The sequence below is a fragment of the Cyprinus carpio genome, chromosome A20, assembly GCF_018340385.1.
Source record: "Cyprinus carpio isolate SPL01 chromosome A20, ASM1834038v1, whole genome shotgun sequence".
NCBI classification, from domain to species: Eukaryota; Metazoa; Chordata; class Actinopteri; order Cypriniformes; family Cyprinidae; genus Cyprinus; species Cyprinus carpio.
In genome coordinates, this window is record NC_056591.1 from 4,663,905 (window position 1) to 4,685,191 (window position 21,287).

The 21,287-nt window shown below is 35.4% G+C and overlaps 1 protein-coding gene across 1 annotated transcript; it reads right to left on the reverse strand.

The window, feature by feature from the left end:
• Positions 1–204: 204 nt before the first annotated feature.
• On the reverse strand, positions 205–19,399 carry LOC109059611 (serine palmitoyltransferase 2-like). The gene is made up of 12 exons (XM_042777406.1): positions 19,105–19,399; positions 16,209–16,400; positions 11,435–11,589; positions 10,418–10,566; positions 9,884–10,008; positions 9,491–9,584; positions 9,027–9,132; positions 8,433–8,653; positions 8,019–8,144; positions 4,064–4,199; positions 3,763–3,892; positions 205–2,548 (listed from the first exon to the last, which is right to left on the reverse strand). Exons 1-12 carry the CDS (start codon positions 19,249–19,251, stop codon positions 2,432–2,434), a joined length of 1,698 nt encoding a protein of 565 aa, XP_042633340.1. The 5' UTR covers positions 19,252–19,399; the 3' UTR covers positions 205–2,431.
• Between the last annotated feature and the right edge of the window lie 1,888 nt (positions 19,400–21,287).

A 21,287-nucleotide genomic window follows, 5' to 3' on the forward strand; every position in this document is an offset into this window, starting at 1 on the left:
TAGTCTTATTTGTCTTCAATAGTGAAATAAATTTAACTAAACTTTAAACTTTCCACTGAATATACATTATACCTTACATAAATGTCATACAGTCTGAATATGATTACTGAGTAAAATATTGGTCTTTGTTTATAAAAAACAGACCGTAAGAGCAAGATTTGAGATTTGATGATTACAATGATGTGGATTCTGGAGAAAACAATGTTCAATATAAGTTATTTAATTATCTTCAGAAACAACTGATCAGTCACATTCAATGAATTTCAGTTTCTTGCATGGAGAAGTGTGACAAATGTGATAGTATGCATATCTGATGAAAAATGCAACTCAAAATGTATAAGAAAAAAACAAAGAAAAACTGTGGAATGCCCTTTGGTTTCACAGTCAAATGCAGCTCGGTGGCATTACTTGCATTTATACAGGCTGCTTAAAGCCAGTGTGCCGACGTCATATCTGCATCTCTTAACAGTCATTAGTAGCTCTAAGTTCATAATAGTCCCACTTACATATTATGTCTGCTTTCAGAGACATTCAGAGCTGCCTTTCCGATTAAGAACAAGACTCAAAAAACACAACAGGGAATGGAGAAAAAAACATTAAGGTGAAAAAAATGTACATCCGACAGGCATTCATAAGCCACATCATCATACATACAGACAAGAGCTCATTTCATATCATATATCAGTGACCCGTATTTAGCACTTTGGTTAGAAGAACACAAATTCTTAAAAAAAAAATATTTCTCTTAAAATGAGCAAATCAAAAGCAACTATATAACAATACAAAAGGCAACAAACATTTTTCACTGCTGTCTGTTAACAGCAGACAAAGAATGAAACGAATGAACAATGTCAGTCTATTTCTGTTGGCTCAATGAAAGATTTCTGTCTTTGTGAAATGCCCTGGCTAAGACATCATAAACTTAGTAAGTGCAGATGACATACTTAGTTGTGAGATGTGCAAACTGTCAGCAAGTAACAGACATTCAAGTAAGACATAAAGGCACCTTCCAAAAATAGAGCACAAATTAAGTCCTGAAATTCTGGGTAAAAAGTGCATTTTTAAACAGATGGCGAGTGTAAGGCATAACCTTCAGAAAATGTCTAACTAAATATTATATGTTTATGATGTTTGCAGTTTTTAAAACATTATTACCAAATTTGAGACGTGTACATACAGTTTAACAAATCCAGGATGTATGTGATTGTTATTTTTTTTCTATTTATCAATAAAAATTAAATTAAAAACAAAACAAAAAAATGTCCAAATAATGTTTGGAAATGTATGGGCTAATTAATGGGCTTTGTTCCTCTAGTGCTTACTAAACTAAATAAAATAAATAAATAAAGGGACACCAAACTGTACCCTATTTGTGGAAAGTACCACAACTCAAATTAAAATACAGAAAACATCATAATTTTCCATACTAGAAAGTTCTGATGAAACAAATGTTGTTAATATTCCTTTTGAAATGGTTCATTAAGACATCGCTAATTTAGCTACTTGGTGATATTTGCATTGTGAAAAAAATATTTGATATTTGAAGATTTGTGGACCTTCGCAAAGCAAGTATGTGATAAGTTAAATGCAGACACATTGAAATGTGCATTAATAAATACGTCAATATTATTATTTTTTTAGATACATATATATAGATATGAAGTCACATTCTTATTTACGGTTTATAATAATTTCTGTCCTTCATAAGTAGATTTCTTTATATATATGCCAGTGTGGGGGTCACTGTTTTCTTGTACACTAAAAAAAAAATCATTTTCTTAATCAGGATTTCTGTCTTGTTTTGCAGTAAAAATCTAAATATCCTTAAATTTTGCTTAAAGCTTTACTAGTTTGAAAATAAAACTATAATATAATAAGACTTCTCAGACAATATATGTCTTGAATTAAGTTTATTGTCCTCCACTGGCTGTTTTTTGTTTTGTTTTTTCGTTTAAAGCATAAATCTTACTAAATTTTACTAAATTTATTATGAACTTTGTTTGCAAATGGAGTAAAAAGACTATTATCTAACCTTAACCCTGAGTAAATTAATCTTATTTAACATATTTTAATGGAAAACAAGACAGAAACACCGATCATATTTGTATAAAATATCAGAAAATAATTTTGTGTACTCTCATTTGTTTCAGACTGTGTAGAAGGATACATTAGCCCTGACACTAAGGCATGAACTTTTATCCTGTGTCATTTCTGATGCTGAACACAGTGATGTGGAGTCTTCACTACAGTTGATACTGCACGATGAAATGAATATTGTTTACTTAACCCAAAGGTAAGACTTGAAATTTGGTCAGTTGATGGGCTTCAATGAGTCTCCACTGAAATGAATCAACATGAAAATGATGCTTTAGTATGACATAAATCGCTCTGGGGTGGAAGAAAGACACAATCAGTCCATCATGAGAAAGTGCTAGTCAAGGTGGCTCTCCAGATATGAAAAACAGTCAGTTCCTTCACTCCCACGTCTGTTTTTTCTGGAGTATTTCAGCTGGAGTAGATCTCCAACTTCACTGATGGCATTTAAAGCCTGATAGAGTCAAGAAGAGACACAGGGGTTATTAACACTTGAATAAATGTTTGGTTGAGGAATAATATGGTGCGTTTCGTAACACATGATGTTGAGTAATTGCTAAACAATGACAGGATGTTTATTTTTGGAATTAATTATTCCTTTAATGTTTATGTACTCTGGTTGACTGTGAGGTGAGTCAGAGATTCATGAATGAATAACTGAAGCGTAGGAACACTGATTTTTGTCTCCGCTGCTGCTTGGGGTTTGAAAACATTTGCTGTGAGGTCAGATGTTGCATAAAAGTACCCACAAGAGGTAATAGGTAAAGTTTAGAACTAGTTTGGAAGTTAAAAAAGTAAGTAAATGATTGTGTTTTATATTTTACATTTTCTTTTTACCTTTTGTCTAATACACTAATAGACTTATTGGTTAAGCTCACAAAACATCTTAAAAGATATGGAAGCCTGTTTCCGACCACTGAATAAAAAAAAGGTAATCACAAATTTTCATCTCACAATTCTGACTTTTGTTTTAGAATTACGTGATAGAAACTTGCAATGGCAAGTTACAAAGTCAGAACTGCGAGACGTAAAGTCAGAACAGTGTGATATTATCTCGCAATTGTAAGGAAATAGTCTTACTTTCCAAAGAACTGGACTTGATAACTCGCAATTGTGAGTTTATATCTTACAATTTGGAGAAAAAAAAGTCCGAATTGACAGATACAAATTCTTTAAAACTCGCAATTGCAAGTTTATCTCATAATTCTGACTTTATAACATACAATTGCGACTTTGTATCCCGAAGTTCTGAGTATGTTGGTTTGTGTTGGTAGTTTTATGTTGATATTTGCAAGAAAAAAAAAAATCTGTATTGCGAGTTATTATATAGACTTTATAACTCGCAATTGCAAGTTTATATCTCTCAATTCTGACTTTATAACATGCAATTGTGACTTTTTATCCCACAATTCTCAAAAAAAAAGTCACAGTTGCAAACTCACAATTGCACAAAAAAAAAAAAAAAAAAAAAAAAAAAAAAATCAGAATTGTGAGATGAAAAGTCACAATTACCTTTTTTTTAATTTTTTTTATTCAGTGGCGGAAATGGGCTTCCGTACAGAGTGCTATTTTACCCCAAAATCAAAATGAAAAGACAAAAATAAATTTGTCATTACTATTATTTTTTTTTTGCAATTATTGTTTTACTAGTGTTCATGTGATACTCACTGTGTCGAGCATCTCTCTCGTGTGGGCGGCAGACACACAGAAACGAGCTCGGGACTCAATGATGGGCGTAGCAGGGAACCCAACCACCACTGTCCCAATGTTCCTCTTCAGCATCTCCCGCCCAAATGCTCTAAACAACAGTATAAAAAATAAATAAATTCATAAAAACAATCAAAAGTCTGCAAAATCAAGTAGATTTTTTTTAAATCATCAAAACAACAACATCAAAAAGCATATCCTCTGTTGAGCATATCATCAAGTACAACAGCCACGATTCAGTTAAACAAAAATTGAGACTGACCCGATTTTAGCTGGCATGTAGAGCATCAAGGGTACAACAGGGGAGTCATTGTTCCCATAGATGATAAAGCCCATCTCATGTAATCTCCTGCGAAAGTAGGTTGTGTTTTCTGACAGCTGACAGAGTCTTTCCTGACCTGCAAAAAAGACAAAATACAAATCACTGCCATCCCTGCAAACCAGCTTCTGAGCCTTTTCAAGATAGTGTGTCCTTGCCATTTATTCATTAATGGTGCTTGCTTGGCTTAATGCTTACTATTGCTCATGCATCAAGTACGTTTCGGTGTGTATCTCATCCCACACTGTTTATAGTATGGACATGAATCATATCTCAAATTGTGTGGCTTGTTAATACAGAGAAGTGTGCTGTTACATTTCAAAGTGCCCAGGCTTACAATTTTCAACTGGTGAAAAAAACTCCCCTTTGGGGAGAGGTAGAGATATACTCTCCAGTATTAGTTTTCACTTGTTTGACATTCCATTCATAGTGAGGGGCTTTTGAGAAAGAAAAGCTCTTTCTCACAATATTCATGATTGAGAATATTGGTAAGACATGTAGAAAACAGTCCAACCCAACCTACGATAGCTTACAAGGAAATGCTAGTCTGGTCCTTTATAAATTAAGCTTAAACTGAACATCATTAACCATTTGTGCTGCCTGGAAGTATTACATTTTATTATTATTATTATTATTATTATTATTATAAATGAACAATAGCAAAATTATCCAGTAATCTCGAAAAATGCAAGTGCTTGTTCAGATATCTATTGTCTTTTCAGAGCCACTTTACAGCAGAATTTAATTCTGTTTGAATCATTTTTTCCTCTAGTGTTGCACAATTAATGGGAAAATTGATTGTGATTACCTAGTAATGAAAAGTGGTGATTACAGCATTATATTTATATTTACTCCCGTAACAAAGATTACTATTTACAATGTGTTTTTGCAGTGTTGACCACTGTAGGCAATCATAGACATATTGGTTGTGGACATGAATGCAACAGCCAAAGATGCTTAAATCAGTCTCTGCGCAGAAGAAATCTGCTCAAAACAGATATGTTCAGTCACTTTCATGACTGAGTCAAACAACAAACTGTAGACAAGATGAAAATAAGAAAGTTATATTTCAGTGTAGTTAACTCTTTGATTTTTAACTAGGGATGTCCCAAGCTGATCTCAAGGATTGGGATCGATCAAGCATTTTTTTTAACTGATTGGTATTTGCTCTGTTAAGCATGATCCTTATTTTACATCAGCTGTCATGATGGTGTCGTGCAGTAGGAGGCGGTATGCACCTTTAAACCCGCATTAAAAGGAAAAGTTGTTCAAAAATGTATGTGCGTGAGAACCAGTGAGGAAAGTAAATTTATTGCTTACTTTTTCCCTTTATGTTGCAAATATTCTGCTTATTGTACATACAGTATAAAATAAAAGAAGTTTATATCAGTAGTCCCATATTAATAATTGTGACCACAGTTTGTTTACAATGTTTAGAATACACACACACACATATTACTTTTACTCTCTGCACAACTCTGTATACATTTGATTGATTTTAATAACTTTAATGTACTTGAATTGTGCACCAAACACTAGGAATATACAAGTATCAAATCAGGACTCGGTATTGGCAGATACTCAATATTCAATTGAATCGGGGGTACAAAAAAAATTGATCGGGACATCTATAATTATAACAGGTTTTTCGTAAGAGTGCAAAACTCAGTGAACTTGCGCTGAACAGTGACTGACTGCTATCAAGCCCTATTTTCTTAATACCTATTAACTGGGTATAATCAATTCACAATTTGAATAAAACAAGTTTGTCTCATGTTGCTAAGAGAACCAATAGACCTTAGTCAGGGTAGTGGTAATATTTGACAGGAATGAAAACAAGGTTGTGAGGGGAGAAAAGCACAATGCATTTAATGTATTGTACTGTTGTTTAACAACATACCAGTCGTTCAGGTGATGAAACATTTTTTTTGGAAAAAACAAAAACTTCCAGACAAAAACTCCAAACCTCCATAACACCTGTCCCCTCCTATAGATTTGAGAACCTAATGGTGAAGGAGCTCACTACGTCTTCAAGGTCCGTCAGCATCCATTATCCCACAGAGAGTAATGTACGCCCTTCTTTTCTCACGCTAAAGCCTCGCAAGGGCTCGAAGAGTTTCCAGATGCATTGTGTTTGTGTGTGTTTGGGATATAGATGTGGTTCTCCAAGCGAACGCCCTGCTAAATCAATCAGGGGTGAAACTGAGTTTGCTGCCCGGAGTTAGCATGTGTAACCAATCGCTGAGTCATCGAGTTTACTTTTCCTAAACAAACTCAAAGAGATTGTGTGACTGCTGATAATTAACACTTTTCAACACTGGGAATATTCTTGCAGTTCAAGGAATTTGAGTACACTGACGCAAACGCTCGGTCTCAGATTCCACTGCATCCCCAAATATATCAGAACAAAGTTCAATATGCAACATATGCAATGAATCTTTTCTTTTCTTTTCTTTCAGATTGACTAGTTTCATGGTGGAGCAGATTATATCTAGTTTACTGAATAACGAAATCACGTTTATTTTCACAGACATTGGAAGGTTATTCCTTTTAATACAGAAGTTTGTTATTGTTACCACTACAGAAAAGTGACGAGTGCTTGCAATGCATTGGCCAAGCATTTTTATCTGAATTTGCATACTTGTGAGAACTATATTTCTGGCCTCAACAGAGGCTCAACACTTCTCAAATGAAGACAAGTGTTTTGTTCACAAGCATCCAACTGCATGCCAAGTCAAAGTTTTGTGTAATATACACAAAAACACACAAGAAAGTACACAGGGGAACTGCATGAAAGTCAAAGTACAGGTTATATTATGCAACATTTGTTATATTATAATTAAATAACCACAACTCTTCATTTCACAACAGTATTCTATGAAATAATGCTGCCATCTTGTGGCTCTTTTTAACATTACATTTTTTAATGTACAAATACAGTATTATGACACTGCCTGATTTAAATTGGCTGGTAATGAATAGTATGTGACAGAATCATAATTAATATGTTTCTGGCATGCAACAATTATTTTACCCTAACAGATGCAGTGCGTAGCTTTTTATCTCACAAACAACCATGCCTGAAGACACACACATATACATATTCCAGGATGACAATGCTAAGATTTATCAGGCTCAAACGGTGAAAGCTGGCCAGCACAGAGTCCTGACCTCAACTCCATTGAAAGTCTTTGGGAGGTGCTGGAGTAGACGTTACACTGCCTAACCAAAAGAAAAAAGTCACACACTCTAATATTTTATCGGACTGCCTTTAGCTTTAATAATATTATACTTTCATTGTGGCATTGTTTTGACAAAGTTATGTAACATCACAACATTTATTTCCATCCATTTATACATTTTTGCCCAGGATCTTGTATTGACAATGGAAGAGTCGAACCACTCTGTGAAGAGTCGACTCCCGCACATCCAAAAAAAAAAAAAAAAAAAAACCTTCAATAAAGTTAAGCTCAGGGCTCCCAATTCATGTGTGAAAATGATTCGTCATGCTCACTGAAACACTATTTCAGAATTTGGGACCAATGAATCTTGGCATTGTCATCCTGGAATATAGACATGGGATGGTTGTTCAAGAAATGCAAAGCTAAACAAAGCATCAGTTTGGGTTAAAAGAATCGTTGCCAAACGTATAACATGGCAGAAACATATGTAACATATTAATCACTGCAATAATGCAATAATCCAATCCTAGAAAATTAAGTATTTGCTTATTGAAATCCAAATGGTGATTTATTTATTTTTTTTCCGGCCAGGCAGTGTATATTGCTACTGTATTGGATATTGGATACAAATAATATTTTGAATAAAATTCACACAAATATTATTCCACCCAAGAAATCTTTATTAGAACTGATCCAGAATAAAATTCTAAACTCACCTAATGTGGTGCCATCCTCTCCCATAATGCACTTCATTGAAGTGATAATCTGCTGGGTGATGGGCGGGGACATTGAGGTAGCATAAACTGCACTGTGAGAATGTAAGCGGAGGTAATCAACCAGCTCTCAAAATAAATAAATAAATCAAATTAATTAATTAATTAAAACAAAATAATAAATAAAAAATATTACATAAGAATTGCTACTTAATGTATACTGCAATCCTGAATTATAAGCATATGTAATATTGAGAAGCACATTTTTTGGAGGAGTCACTTTGTATCCATTATTAAATACTGCAGTTGGGGGAGAGAGTTGGAATAACAGGCTGCAGTCCAGACTCGAACCAGCACGTGTGATTCTTGTGTGTTTGTGTGTGTAGTAATATGACTGACTACAGAATTGATTACAAACCTTCTTTCCTCCGATGTATCCTCCAGCGGCACCAAAGCTCTTTGTGAAAGTGCCCATCATGATGTCAACATCACATGGATCCAGGCCAAAGTAGTCCACTACACCTCTGCCTCTTGGTCCTAGTGCCCCTATGCTATGGGCCTCATCCAGGTACAGGTAGGCTTTGTATTTCTTCTTTAGGGCAATGATCTCAGGAAGTCGCACTATTGAGCCCTCCATGCTAAAAAGAAGAATGCAGGTGTACTATTAATGCATTCTCCTAAAGGACTAGATACTGCTTTTTTATTTTTATTTGAAAATGTTAAATAAAAAAAAACAACAAAAAAAAAACAACAACTTTCATCCTATCCTCCTTTGGCATTACAATGAATGTACATGTGCTAAATATGCTATTATTATTATTATTATTATTATTGCTTGCCACTTTATGGATAATTTCATAAAGAATGAAATGGCCTTCATCTGAACCAGAAAAAGGGTATGCAAACCAGCCTCCTTTTGCATATGCTTTGCACAAAACACATCAGGTTTCTGCTCAAGTCTGAAAGACGAGTATAGAGAGTGAAGAAGGTAGATAAAGATTTCTGCTATACCTGTAAATTCCCTCAACGAGGATGAGGATCTTCTTCCAGGGCCGGTGGGTTCTAGGTTGGCCATGCACCATAGCATCCCGGAGCAACTTCTCCAGACTTTGCATATCTGAGAGAAGGGTTAGAAATGAGCAGGCATCTTACTATGTTACTGCGAATGCTGTTCTTAGTGAGCAGGTTTTAAAAAGTATGGCATAAGATTTTTTTATCGCAATTTATTCCTCTGAGGTTCACTTATATTAGATTTTTGTGGAAAAATGCCAATTCAGTTACATTGATCACACATAATTTATTCAGCAAACAAAAGTGTTCAGTAATGAGGAGTTTCTATGTCTGAGCCACCCACTGTGAACTCATATTGCTCCACAATCCTCTATATTAACCATCAAATTTTATCTAACTGGTTGTGGTTGTTTTGCAAAGCATTTTTATTTTCACTGTTGCCAAAACAATGAGCATAAACTTACTGTTGTGTTTAAATACACGGATGGTAGCGCCAGAGAGACGGGCACCCAGAACCAGAGATGCATGATTGAGCTCATCACTTAAGATCAGACAGCCCTAAGAGAAATACACATGCTGTTTTACAGCCCTAAGAGAAATACACACAAACCAGGAATGTGTGCATACATTCTAAAGCATAATGGCTTTCAATAACATGCTACGTGAATTTCCTGTGTGAGCCAAAGAAATCTGTGAAAGAGGAGATATGATCATTGGGAGTATTTCAATAAAAGAACAAAGACAGAACTCCCGTTCCAAAATTTTCTTTACCACTTTACTTGGCTTTGATTTAAAAAGGAATTTCATAGCATTCCATTTGACTTGATGTTTGTGTTTGTCATAGTAGAACAACTTACTTTTTCCATGAGCGCAGGAATATTCATGGAATTTGTAGCAAAGCCCATTCCAAAGACCATGGATGACTCCACCCCTAAAAACCTGGCCGCCAGCTTCTCCAGCTCTTCATGCTTGTCAATATTTCCTGCAAGAGAGCAAATATCTTAATGATGCAAAAACAGATTGGTATCACAATAGAACTGTTTCCTCCTTTTCGTGTTGCCATTTTGTAAACATCACACTCCAGGGACACAGTGATAAAAATTAGATAAGAAACGAGTTTTGCATAGTGACACACATTTCTTTTCTACCATAAAAGCAAATCCTCACCTGGTGGGATGAATGACTCAATAAGAACTGAATATATGAATAAATATTCTAAGTGTCAGTGAGAGGTTGGAAAATGATCATGAAAAAGTCAAAATCTTGATTAATTTTATAAGAGGACTTTTGAGGACCAAATATATGGTCCTTTAAAATCTATTAAAACCTACCCAAAAAGTGTCATATGAGAAGTAGTGGCTGTAAAGCCTGAGAGAGTGAGTATTTATTACCTAGCTCTTGCCTGGTGCTGCACACCCCCACGCCGTATTTCTCCGTGCACTCAGAGGCAGTATCAGCGCATGTGCCAGTATTTTCAGCAAAGCCGAGGTAGTTATACGAGCCCATATTAATAACATCTTTCAGAACCTTTCCTGTGTGTCTGAAAGAAAGAGCAATGAAGGAAAAAAAGGAATAACATGAACATCTCAAAAATAATAATACTAATAAAAATGACGTTACTTTCAAAAAAAGAGCATATATGACTTCTAAAGCTTATTATTATTATTTTTTCATATTACTTTTTACATATACACTACTAGTCAAAAGTTTGGAATAGTTAATGTATTTTAAGGCTTTTGAAAGAAGTGTCAATTACACTTTATTTTAAGGTGTCCTTGTTACAATGTAATTATACATAAGTACTGAGTAATATTAATTAACTACATGTACTTACTATATGGTTAGGGTTAGGATTTGGGATTGAATTAGGGTTACTTGCATGTAATTATTCATAATTAATTGTTATTGTAATAGTAAGTACATGTAACAAGGATATTAAGAATATTAAGAATTATTGCAATCTAAAATCACTTTCTGTTTTCAGCAGCCATATTATAATTAAAAATATATTATCATTATAATTAAAAAATCCAAACTTCTGACAGGTAGTTTATATACTCACTTGAATCGTTTTATATAATTTTCAGATTTGTCCTTAAATACTATGTACTTACATTTAAATTATTATTTAATACAATGCACTTATTGTTTATATACATGTTTTTACATTGTACTTATATTTGATACCGTTCTGTAATTAATTTCTGTTTCTAATTTTCTCTGTCTCTTGGACTGTTGGAATAATAAGTTGCTGACTAGTTTGGATATCAGGCTTTCTGTTAACAGGGTTTAGGTATCAGACGAAACCCCGCTGATTAGTTGGGATATCAGTCAAAACAGATGTCTTCTGGCGGGATCTGGTAGGCTGGATCCAACCTCCTGGTTTGTTGGCGCAACGTAACACTCACTCAAAGGTCCAGTTGTAGTCAGGTGTGACCCGCTCCACAAGGTCCATCTTGGCTCCAGGGACGCTGCGTATGGGCCTGTTCCAGTTGTCTCTGATCCTCATGTACAGATTCCTGGTGTAGAAGTTCTCAAAGTCCTGGTACAGTGGAACAAAATCCTGGGAGCAGAACATATATTCAAATTATATTTGAATAATATCAATGCACAAATATGACTTGCTGTGATGCAGCCTGGAATCATAAATCACACCATGTTCGCTCATTTTGCCAGAGGAGACACTGACCCCTGACTGAATCAACACTAAACTGACTCGAGCTAAATAACACCACGGTTATCTTCTGTAGAGCTGCTAATAGCTAATAGCTGAATTGAACATTTCATTATTGATGGACTTTACACAGTTAATGAAATGATCTGAACCAACACTGAACTGACTGGAGCTGAATAATAACACTGTTGTCTTTTTTTAGAGCTGGCTTGCAGCAGCATTTAAATTTGTCTCATATCTGATTAAGTTTGCATCATTGGTTCTGTTATTTTCCTGTTTATTACTGTGAAGCTGCATTAAAACCAAAGATCAGCAGTCAGTTTAACGGTTCAGGACAAACAAAGGACTCATGAACAAGTATCACAAATAGTGGTCGACCGATATTGATCTTTTGACAGTCGATGTGATATCTTGGAAAGCAGGGGGGCCGATTAATATGATTAATATTAAAAAAATCTGAAATCATTTGACAATGGATTAAAAATAAATGTGTAAAATTATTTTTCACAAATAAATATTTAATAAAAATATAATTAAAAAGGAAGTAATTCTGGGACTCAGTATTCTGGGAAGTTTGTGTGCATTGGGAATCATATTTTTTCAAATAAAGCCAGGGTAACACTCATTTTACATACAGCACACAGTGAAAATGACATGAATATTACAGTGGGCAAATGCATAAAGCGCAGCATAATTTGAAATCACAAGTTTAAAGTTTAAAGCAGTCAATTCACACGGAGCGACCGTCACACACAGAACACGCGATCATGCTGGATAAAAATGCACACTTCACAAGATCTCACAGCTGGATTCGACTAAGTTTGCATGGTTTGTGATATTAAATGTTCATTAGTCATTCAAAGATTTGTTTAAATGATATAAATGCGTATTTGCTTAATGCTGACGGGCAAACGAGAAAGTATTATAATGTTTGCCTATTACTAATAATATAAAAGCAATCATTATAATACTTTTTGTATACATTAATTCCTTTGTTTAACTGTTATATCTGATTATTAGACAAACTTCTATTAGACAGAACTGTTAATGACAATGGCGAACTAGTGATGGGGTCATTCTTGAACGATTCATTCATTCTGAACGAATCTTTAATGTGGCTCGGGAAGAACGAGTCGTCTCAGGGAGTGAGAGTCTTCGTTCAGTCGCGCATGAGCAATATTCTATAGGTTCTGTACTGGAATTAGTTTATTAGTTCACCTGTTTCAGTCAATGCAGTCTGAGCTGGAAAGAGAATTGATTAGTTCATCTCTAGAGTCTTCGGGTTTTTCGAGTCATTCGTTCATCACGTGACAGACCCATAAGCGTAACCAATGCAGTTTTGAGCCAGAAAGAGAATTGATTGGTTCCAGGGCTGCACAATTAATCGAAAATTAAATCGCAAAGGCAATAAATCACAATTAGGCAGAAGCTGCGATTGTCATGCGTATCTTTCAGTGAAGCACGGTTCTGTGATCAGCAGTAAATCTCCACCCAAAGGCCAGAGGGCGCTCTTGCGCTGAAAATCCAAATATGGCGCGAAGAAGAAATCCAGGAAATGCTGCAGCTGGATAAACAGAAGATTTAACTGCTTTCATTGATTCAACGTGACTAATAAACACACTACTACGGCAATATATGGTTTATCTGAGTTCTTATTATTATAATTTTCATCATAATAAAGTATATCTATAATGAAATGCTAATCGACATAGCCTTTATCACTGCTTAGAATACAATGAATTATTGTGTGCCTTAATTATTCTGTTTAAGAAGCCACATCATCTCACAGAAGGATTTATTTTAAACACTTGACTGACGTTATGAAGTGAATTTGGAGTTAAAACATGTTATTAAATGTGGTATTTTCACATGCTCTCAGATGGAGCAGCATTTACTACACAGAGCCGTAGTTTACTGATCGTCTGCGATTATGAACGCGGTTTTACATAGCTTGTCAGAGAACTATGTCTCTGCGTAGTAAATGCTGCTCCACCTGAAAGCAGGTGATGGAGATTTACTGCCAATCAAAGAACAGGCTTTAATGATTAAATGTGCATGACAATCGCAATTAATTGCGTGTGATTAATCGTGCAGCCCTAATTAGTTCATCTCTTGAGTCTTCGGGTTTTTCGAGTCATTTGTTCATCACGTGACAGACCCATAACCTTTAACCAATGCAGTCTGAGTCGGAAAGAGACTTAATAATAATAATAATAATAATAATAATAATAATAATAACCAACTCTTTATTACCTTTGTTACAACATTCAGTGTATGGAAAAATAACCATCATGACAGACATTCACACATTTATAAACTGTAAGAAGTTAAAAGCTCCAATTTGAGACCTGGGCCCGTATTCATAAAGAATCTTAATGCAAAGAGTAGCTCCTAGTGACAAAATTCTAAGAAAATTCTTAGAAATGTGGGCGTTTACTCTTAAAAATTAAGGAAAAAATCCTAGTCAAAGAAAAAAAGTAATTCAGAAAGCATCTTAACCCTTAAAAGAGGTCCCTTAAGGTCAAACTTGTTAGGAGCACGGACGAGGACTTTTAAGATGCTTAAGAGTTTCCTTAGCAGAGGAGAAAATGGCAGAAAGACGAAGAGGGAGAAGAAATGTGTTGCAGACGTATGGATGACAGGGAGTTAATAAGACGCTATAGATTAGATCGTGCAGGGATCATGTTTGTGACTGATCTTATTAGAGACACGCTAACATCTCCGACACAGTGCAGAAAATGCCATAGCGCCAGAACTGAAAGTAATCACTACATTACGATATTTGGCAACTGGGAAAATGCAACAATGCAGTAGTGATGATTTGGGTCTGTCACAAACTTTCTGTAAGCAGAGTGATCACACAAACAATTACAGCACTTTCAGAACCTCTTATTGTGTTGCAGTTCATTTCGTTTCCACTGGACATTCCCACCCTTGCAGGCTCAAAAACTGCATTTATGAATATAGCAGGCTTCCCCTGGTCCGCACAAGCAGGGGGAATGAACCGTTAATAGTTTTGTGCTATACGATCCCATGTCTGCTTCTTGTCCCGTGCTGTGACACCCGGCCATTTTTCCTTTAAGAATGGCCTTGTGTTCATCCACTAACTGGGCTAACAGTAAACACTGCTCCTCTGTCCAGTTGGGCTTTCTCGCCCTTCTTGGTTTTGATTCCATGTTTGATACATTAAAACCAACATTCCAAAAAAAAAACCACCACTTAAATAGACAGCAATCAATGTAATTGGAATGAGTGGAACAATTTTTATCATTCTAAGCCAATCAAATACCTTATAGGAAATTAAAAGCATGGTCAATAAAAAAAAGGATTTATATACACACATATAATGTGTGTGTGTGTGTGAGAGAGAACGGTCAAATAGGAAAAATTACGAATGTAAATACAAAGTGAAGGATTAGAATAGACCCTATACTTAAAATCACTCTTTTTTTCCTTCTTGACCAACCAACCAATCACAGTCTTCAAAAGATTGTGTCATACATAGCAATGGGGTCAACCCCGCCTCCTCGCTAAGATGAAAGTTTTTGTTTTTTCCTTACTCAGAGTTGCTCTCAGATCGGTCCAGAATTGCTCTTAAGCTAAGACTCCTACGTAAAAGTTTTTAAGCTAAATTAAGAGTTTTCTGAGAGGATTCTTAGAATCTTTATGAATACGGGCCCAGAAGCGCAGTAACTGTAAGAGTAAATAATTATAATAATATAATAAGCTTGTAAATTAATTTCTCTATCCAATGCTGTCACGTCACGTAACAAAAGAACGAACAATAGGTTAAAGACTTTTATACAGTCTATGGTTAAAGCTTATGGGGCTGTCACGTGATGAAAGAACGACTCAAACCTGAAGACTTGTCAGATAAGAGGTGAGGTGAGTTAATCATAGACTGAAGACCCAGGTAAACAATGAATTAATATTTTCTGTTTCTTATAGCATTATAGTTTTGTATTTTTTGTAGTGTGATCAACGTTTGCATAAGTACTAGTGGACATGTAAGGGAAGTAACACGTAACATTTTAATTATATAAAATTATTGAAATGACTCGAAAAAAAGATTTGTTCATTTTGCTGAACGAGACTCAAAGGTTTGAGTCGGTAAAATCTTCCGAACTACCTTTCACTACGGCAAACAAGAGGGAGAATGTGAGCACTGTGTGTTTAGGTGCTGCCGATTTCAGCGCCGTCAAAATAAAAGTCCCGCCTCGAACACATCGGCCAAGCAGAAAAACTTAACGGCCAATTCCGATATTTGCAAAATGCCAAATATCGGCCGATACATCGGTCGACCACTAAAACAAAGTAAATAGTCACTTACCATCCAGGTGACAATGCAAAGTTTTAAGAATATCATTTACACTTGTACAAAAGATTAATTACATTTTTATTTTGTCTTGAAGATTATACAAAAACATCTGTTATGTGAAATACATAACGACTGGCAGCATTAAATAAATAAAAGTCAGGCAAGCACCACAAATACGTTATAACTGTACCTTCTGTTCTTCTCTCTCTCTGGCCAGATGACACTTCTCAAGCTTCCAGTCCCTCAGGAAATCTCGCAGATAGCCAAAAATGGTAAGGATGCCGTAGCCCATGTAGGTGAGGACGGCAACCAGCAGAGGCGTCTCCTCAAACGACTCCACAAATGTTTTTTTATAAAGTAAAGTGCGTGAAGCATGATGGCTCTGTGGGGGAAAAAAAATTATATGAAGTGAATCTATAATGAAAGATTAATGCACCTCATAAACAAAACCAAAGCAAACATCAACAGCATAAAAACAACATTATTGTACAGCTAGTCTTATAAAAAATTATATAATTATTTTGTCCACACTAGATTAAAGACAAATTATTTCAGTACAGGTGGAGCACTGAAAGAATAAAGAGACCAGAATAATGCTGACATTTAGGGATGGGCTCTTTTAAGTTGGGCCAAAATCAACTAACACCACCCTGAACATTTTAGTAACTGCATAATAATACACTGGTAGCCAGCCATACTCACATTCTCTATGGAAAATGTTAAACTGTAGTTGGGACTGAAAGTGCTCACAGCTTTAAACATGAGGTTACAGACACCAGAGATGATCAGAAGAGCAGAACTCCATTTACTACTCCAGTCAAACAAATGAAGCAGAGTTTGCCTTTATACGCACACTGCTTAACAGCAGCATGTGATCAAACTCATGCTTCTCTCAGCTGCATCCACTCTATAATCTGCCCTTCCGGTAAGGAATGGCTTGATCCCACTGTTGCAGATCCCTGAATCAGCCTTCTTATGTAAAGCTGAGTTAAGTCAGGGTTAACACAGTTTGTGGCAGCACTAAGTATGAAAGACTTTGTAGGAAAACCCCATTGCTAAATACAGGAAAATCTTATATTTGTTCAGTTTCTAAGTCAGTCAGTCATAGTTCCTTCCTGAAAAAAGGCAGACAAATCTTCTTTTAATAAGGACTGGAAATGTTTACTCAAACTGCTGAAACTGCTTACAGTAGGGCTGTAAAATGAGATGTTTGATTATATATATTAGCCTATATGTCCCTATGTTAATGTACTTTTTCTGAAATTTTCCCCCAGAAAAAGGCTACATTTAGAAAATAGACAAAAGTGGTCCAAAAATCTTTTCAGATATTTTCTATTCTGATTTGGCAATAGAAAATGTACATATTAAGGAATATGTACACTCAAATCTGATATTGGCCAAATGTAAAAAATGTGAACAGCTGAAAAAAAAAATAAAGAAAAAATGTTAATTATGGGCAATGTTAATAATAATAATAATAATAATAATAATAATATTATTAATTACACACACACATAATATATAAATACAACACATATATACACACACATATATATATATATATATATATATATATATATATATAAACAAAGACTAATGACGATATATGGTAATTAATTAGTAAATGACGAATCCCATTTTTGAGCAAACAAGTTGTTCAAAATCAGTTTTGATTCGATTAACTGAAACAGATAGTATGACCTGATTTGCAGAAAAAAAAAATCTTATTAACTTTTTTATTTTTTGCAACTGAAATTAATTTATATATGTAATACTATATATTATATTAATAATCAACGTACTGGCAAGAACTACTTTACATGGTTTGCATGTGTGCTTGCACATTTAGCATGTTAGATTTAAGGTAACCTCTAAATAAATAAATATATATATTGCTACACACCTAAACCATAGGTCCCTTTTGATGATAAGAAGCTAGGACAAGAAAAACTAGCTGGACAACACACCCATATTCTCTGTTGCTCCAATGGAGCTCAGAAGTGCTTTGGGCAAACATCCTCAGGTTGCAGAGAACAAAGTGCTGCTCTCCAGTTACATGACAGAACACGGCACTGTTATTTTCCATGCTTGTGTCAATACAAACAGAGACAAGTAAAACGCTAAGCCCAAACAATTCATTTGATCCCATAACCATTCATCTCAATGTCATGCGCTGCTGATGCTTGTCATGTTGAGGATTAAAAGTGGGCACTATATAAAAACCTCAACTTTTATTATTAAGTCATGAACAAACATTAATATTTAACAGATCAGTAATTACTTGAAAGTGAAAATATTGGAAGGTCTGAAGGGGTGGACAATATGACCAAAATTATTATTATTATTATTATTATTATTTAATTTAATAATTTATAGGATTTAGTACCCTAGCTGTTAAGCAAAAGCAACAGGGCACTTTAGGTTATAGTAAATTTGCTATATAGTCCATTTAGTCACAACTGAAGGGGCTTCAGGCATTTTAATGAGGAGACCATCATGGGCCTGTTGCCACAAGGGCTATATTTCAATAACTATAATGCTTGTGTCAAAATTATACAAATGCTCTCCAGCAGTGGTGTTTAATGTTGCATCTTCAGTTAGCATCATTCTGTCAATCATGTTATGATGAACTAAAATTTTAATATCATAATATCATTCATATTTTACCACCATAATTTAATTGCAGCTGAGTAAAACAAACAAACAAATAAATAAACATGTCAACTAAAAGGTTTAACTGTGTCAAAAGACAAGCCCATTTTTAATAAATAATGTCTATAAGGATTTTTTTTTTTTTAGTTTTTTTTTAGTTTTTTAAATAGCAGTTCGTACATTTAAATTATACGTGGAAGATGCTAAATATAACGGTTAAATGTTTAAACACATGAACACTTGAAACCATGATACACACCCAATCCCACACGAATATAAACCAGATGAACGATCCTTTCCGAAACCACACTCTCAATATAATACCAATTCGAAACAGAAATACTTCTACTGTAATTTAACTCTACATCCTAAGCGGCCCCTGTGTGGACCCTGAGCGTGTTTCCGGGTGTATGAGGCGCAGGAGGCGGCCTCACCTTCTCCGCCGGGCGGCGGTATCGCTTCTGCTGCTGCTGGAACAAGCAGTGGTTCTTCACGAACCCATTTCCGCCCGCTTTCTTGTCTTGTTTCGTCCGGTGTAAGGTGTCTCCATTCAGTAGCTTGCTAGCGGAGTTTTGCGTCATGGCAGGCCGGCGATGTGTGCTGGGTCTCCGGCTTCTATTTGTTTAATCGCTCTAGATTTCCCGTACCCTCCCAAACCGTCGAATGACAAAACTACGCTCACTCCTAGATTACAGGACAGACCGCGCCTTCCACACGAACTCGCAGCAAATGAGCCAATGAGCAGCGCCGGGTGGGCGTGGCTTATCATACATATTTATCACCACGTGACGTCATTAACCCACGTAACCCCTTAGGGCGTGGACCGCCCCGCCTTCTATCTGTAGGTCACACAGTGCGCTTTTTATTATAAGAGTAATGGAAACTCTGACTTATACGTTAAATATTTACCTCAATGTAATGTGAGTTTCATGCTAGACACAGCACATCTGCACTTTTTTTTTTTTTTTTTTTTTTTTTTTACAAATAATGTACAAAATTTGGAGAGCTAAAAATGTCAACAACAGCAAAAAAAGAAATTCTGTGCTTTCAGTGAAAGAAGGGCCTTGACCTTGGGAAAATGATTCTCAGGAGGTGAAACTAAACATTGTATGTGCTTTTATTTAAGATTAACACATTTTGGGACATATCTGGTTAAAAGTTAAAACCTTGATTTGTGTAAATTCACTCGATTCTAGCAGTAAACCTTGATAAAAAATAAAATAAAATCAATCACTCCTGTAGGTTAAAGGCTAAAAACAAGACAAAATGCTGGCAGATTTAAGAGGGCACCCATTAACAACCTGTTTTAACTTACAGTGCGTGGAGTGAGTTGTCTCATATGAGGGCTGCTATATTAAGATCACATGACCGGCTGATTATTACTATTTACTTGTTAAGTCTGGCGTCACACATTCCTGGGTAGTTTCTGGGTTCAAACGCTCTATTAGTTGCACAAGCAAACAACAAACAATGTTAATATACAGTCACAGTGTGCTGTAATACTACCGAAAATATAACCTTTATATTCATACAGAAATCTCAGATTGTCAAACAGTAATTATCTTTTATGAATCATTAAAATATTGTTGTCTATTATGTCGTGAGCATGGATACTGCGGTGTATACTGTGATTTTTTTTAAAGCTTAGCTTAAATGTGTAATATGAGCAAATTTTTCCAGTGGCATCTGAAAGGAAAACAATTTCTTAATTCTGCTTCAGTATAAATCCAAGATGTCTGCCATAATAGCAAGCACAACATAAACAAAAAAATAACATAAAACACTCCATGCTTTGATAGATAGATAGATAGATGGTTATATAGGAGTTCAAAAAAGGATCATTTAAAGGTGCTCTTTGGGGTCGGGAATTCAGTAGATTGTAGTAGAAGGAAATCCAAGGCACTCTTCTTTAGAAAATTATAAAAAGCCTTTATTGAACTGGCTATTTCATGATAGAAAATTTAAAAGACATAGGGGAAAAAAACAACCCACGCGTAGCGGCACAAACAGCCTTCTTCAAGGTATGTGTCACAATAGTTCAATAAAGTTCAATAAAGGCTTTTTATAATTTTCTAAAGAAGAGTGCCTTGGATTTCCTTCTACTACACTCCATGCTGTAAATCTGTAGAAGGTAGCTCATGGGGTTTAAGTTTGGCTAGTTAGCATGGGCCTTTTAGCCCCTGCTGGTGAAGGCCATAACCATAACACCCTCTGTGGACAATCTTCTTAACTGCCATTTAAAAAAATATATATTTAAAGTGTATTCTGATATTTTTTTTATTCGTCTACTGCCCTTGACTGCATTGCTCATGACAGTTGCAAGTGAAGGGCTTTGGACTTTGTATTCTCATGGTGCCATTAAGCCATCAGCATCGCTATGACATATGTTCCTGTTCATTGATTAGTCCTACTCACTTTTATGACTTGGGTGGCATGACTCATAAACAAGTGTATCCAGAATTATGGGCAGGATCACACAAGTTTTATTTCACACACCTTACACCAGCAGAGAAACAAACTGCCATTGAGATGAATGGGAATGCTAACAGCTTTCTTCATGTGTTACAGACCTCCTCAGTCTAGCTTTGGCACCAAACGTTGGTTTTTAGTTATTAAC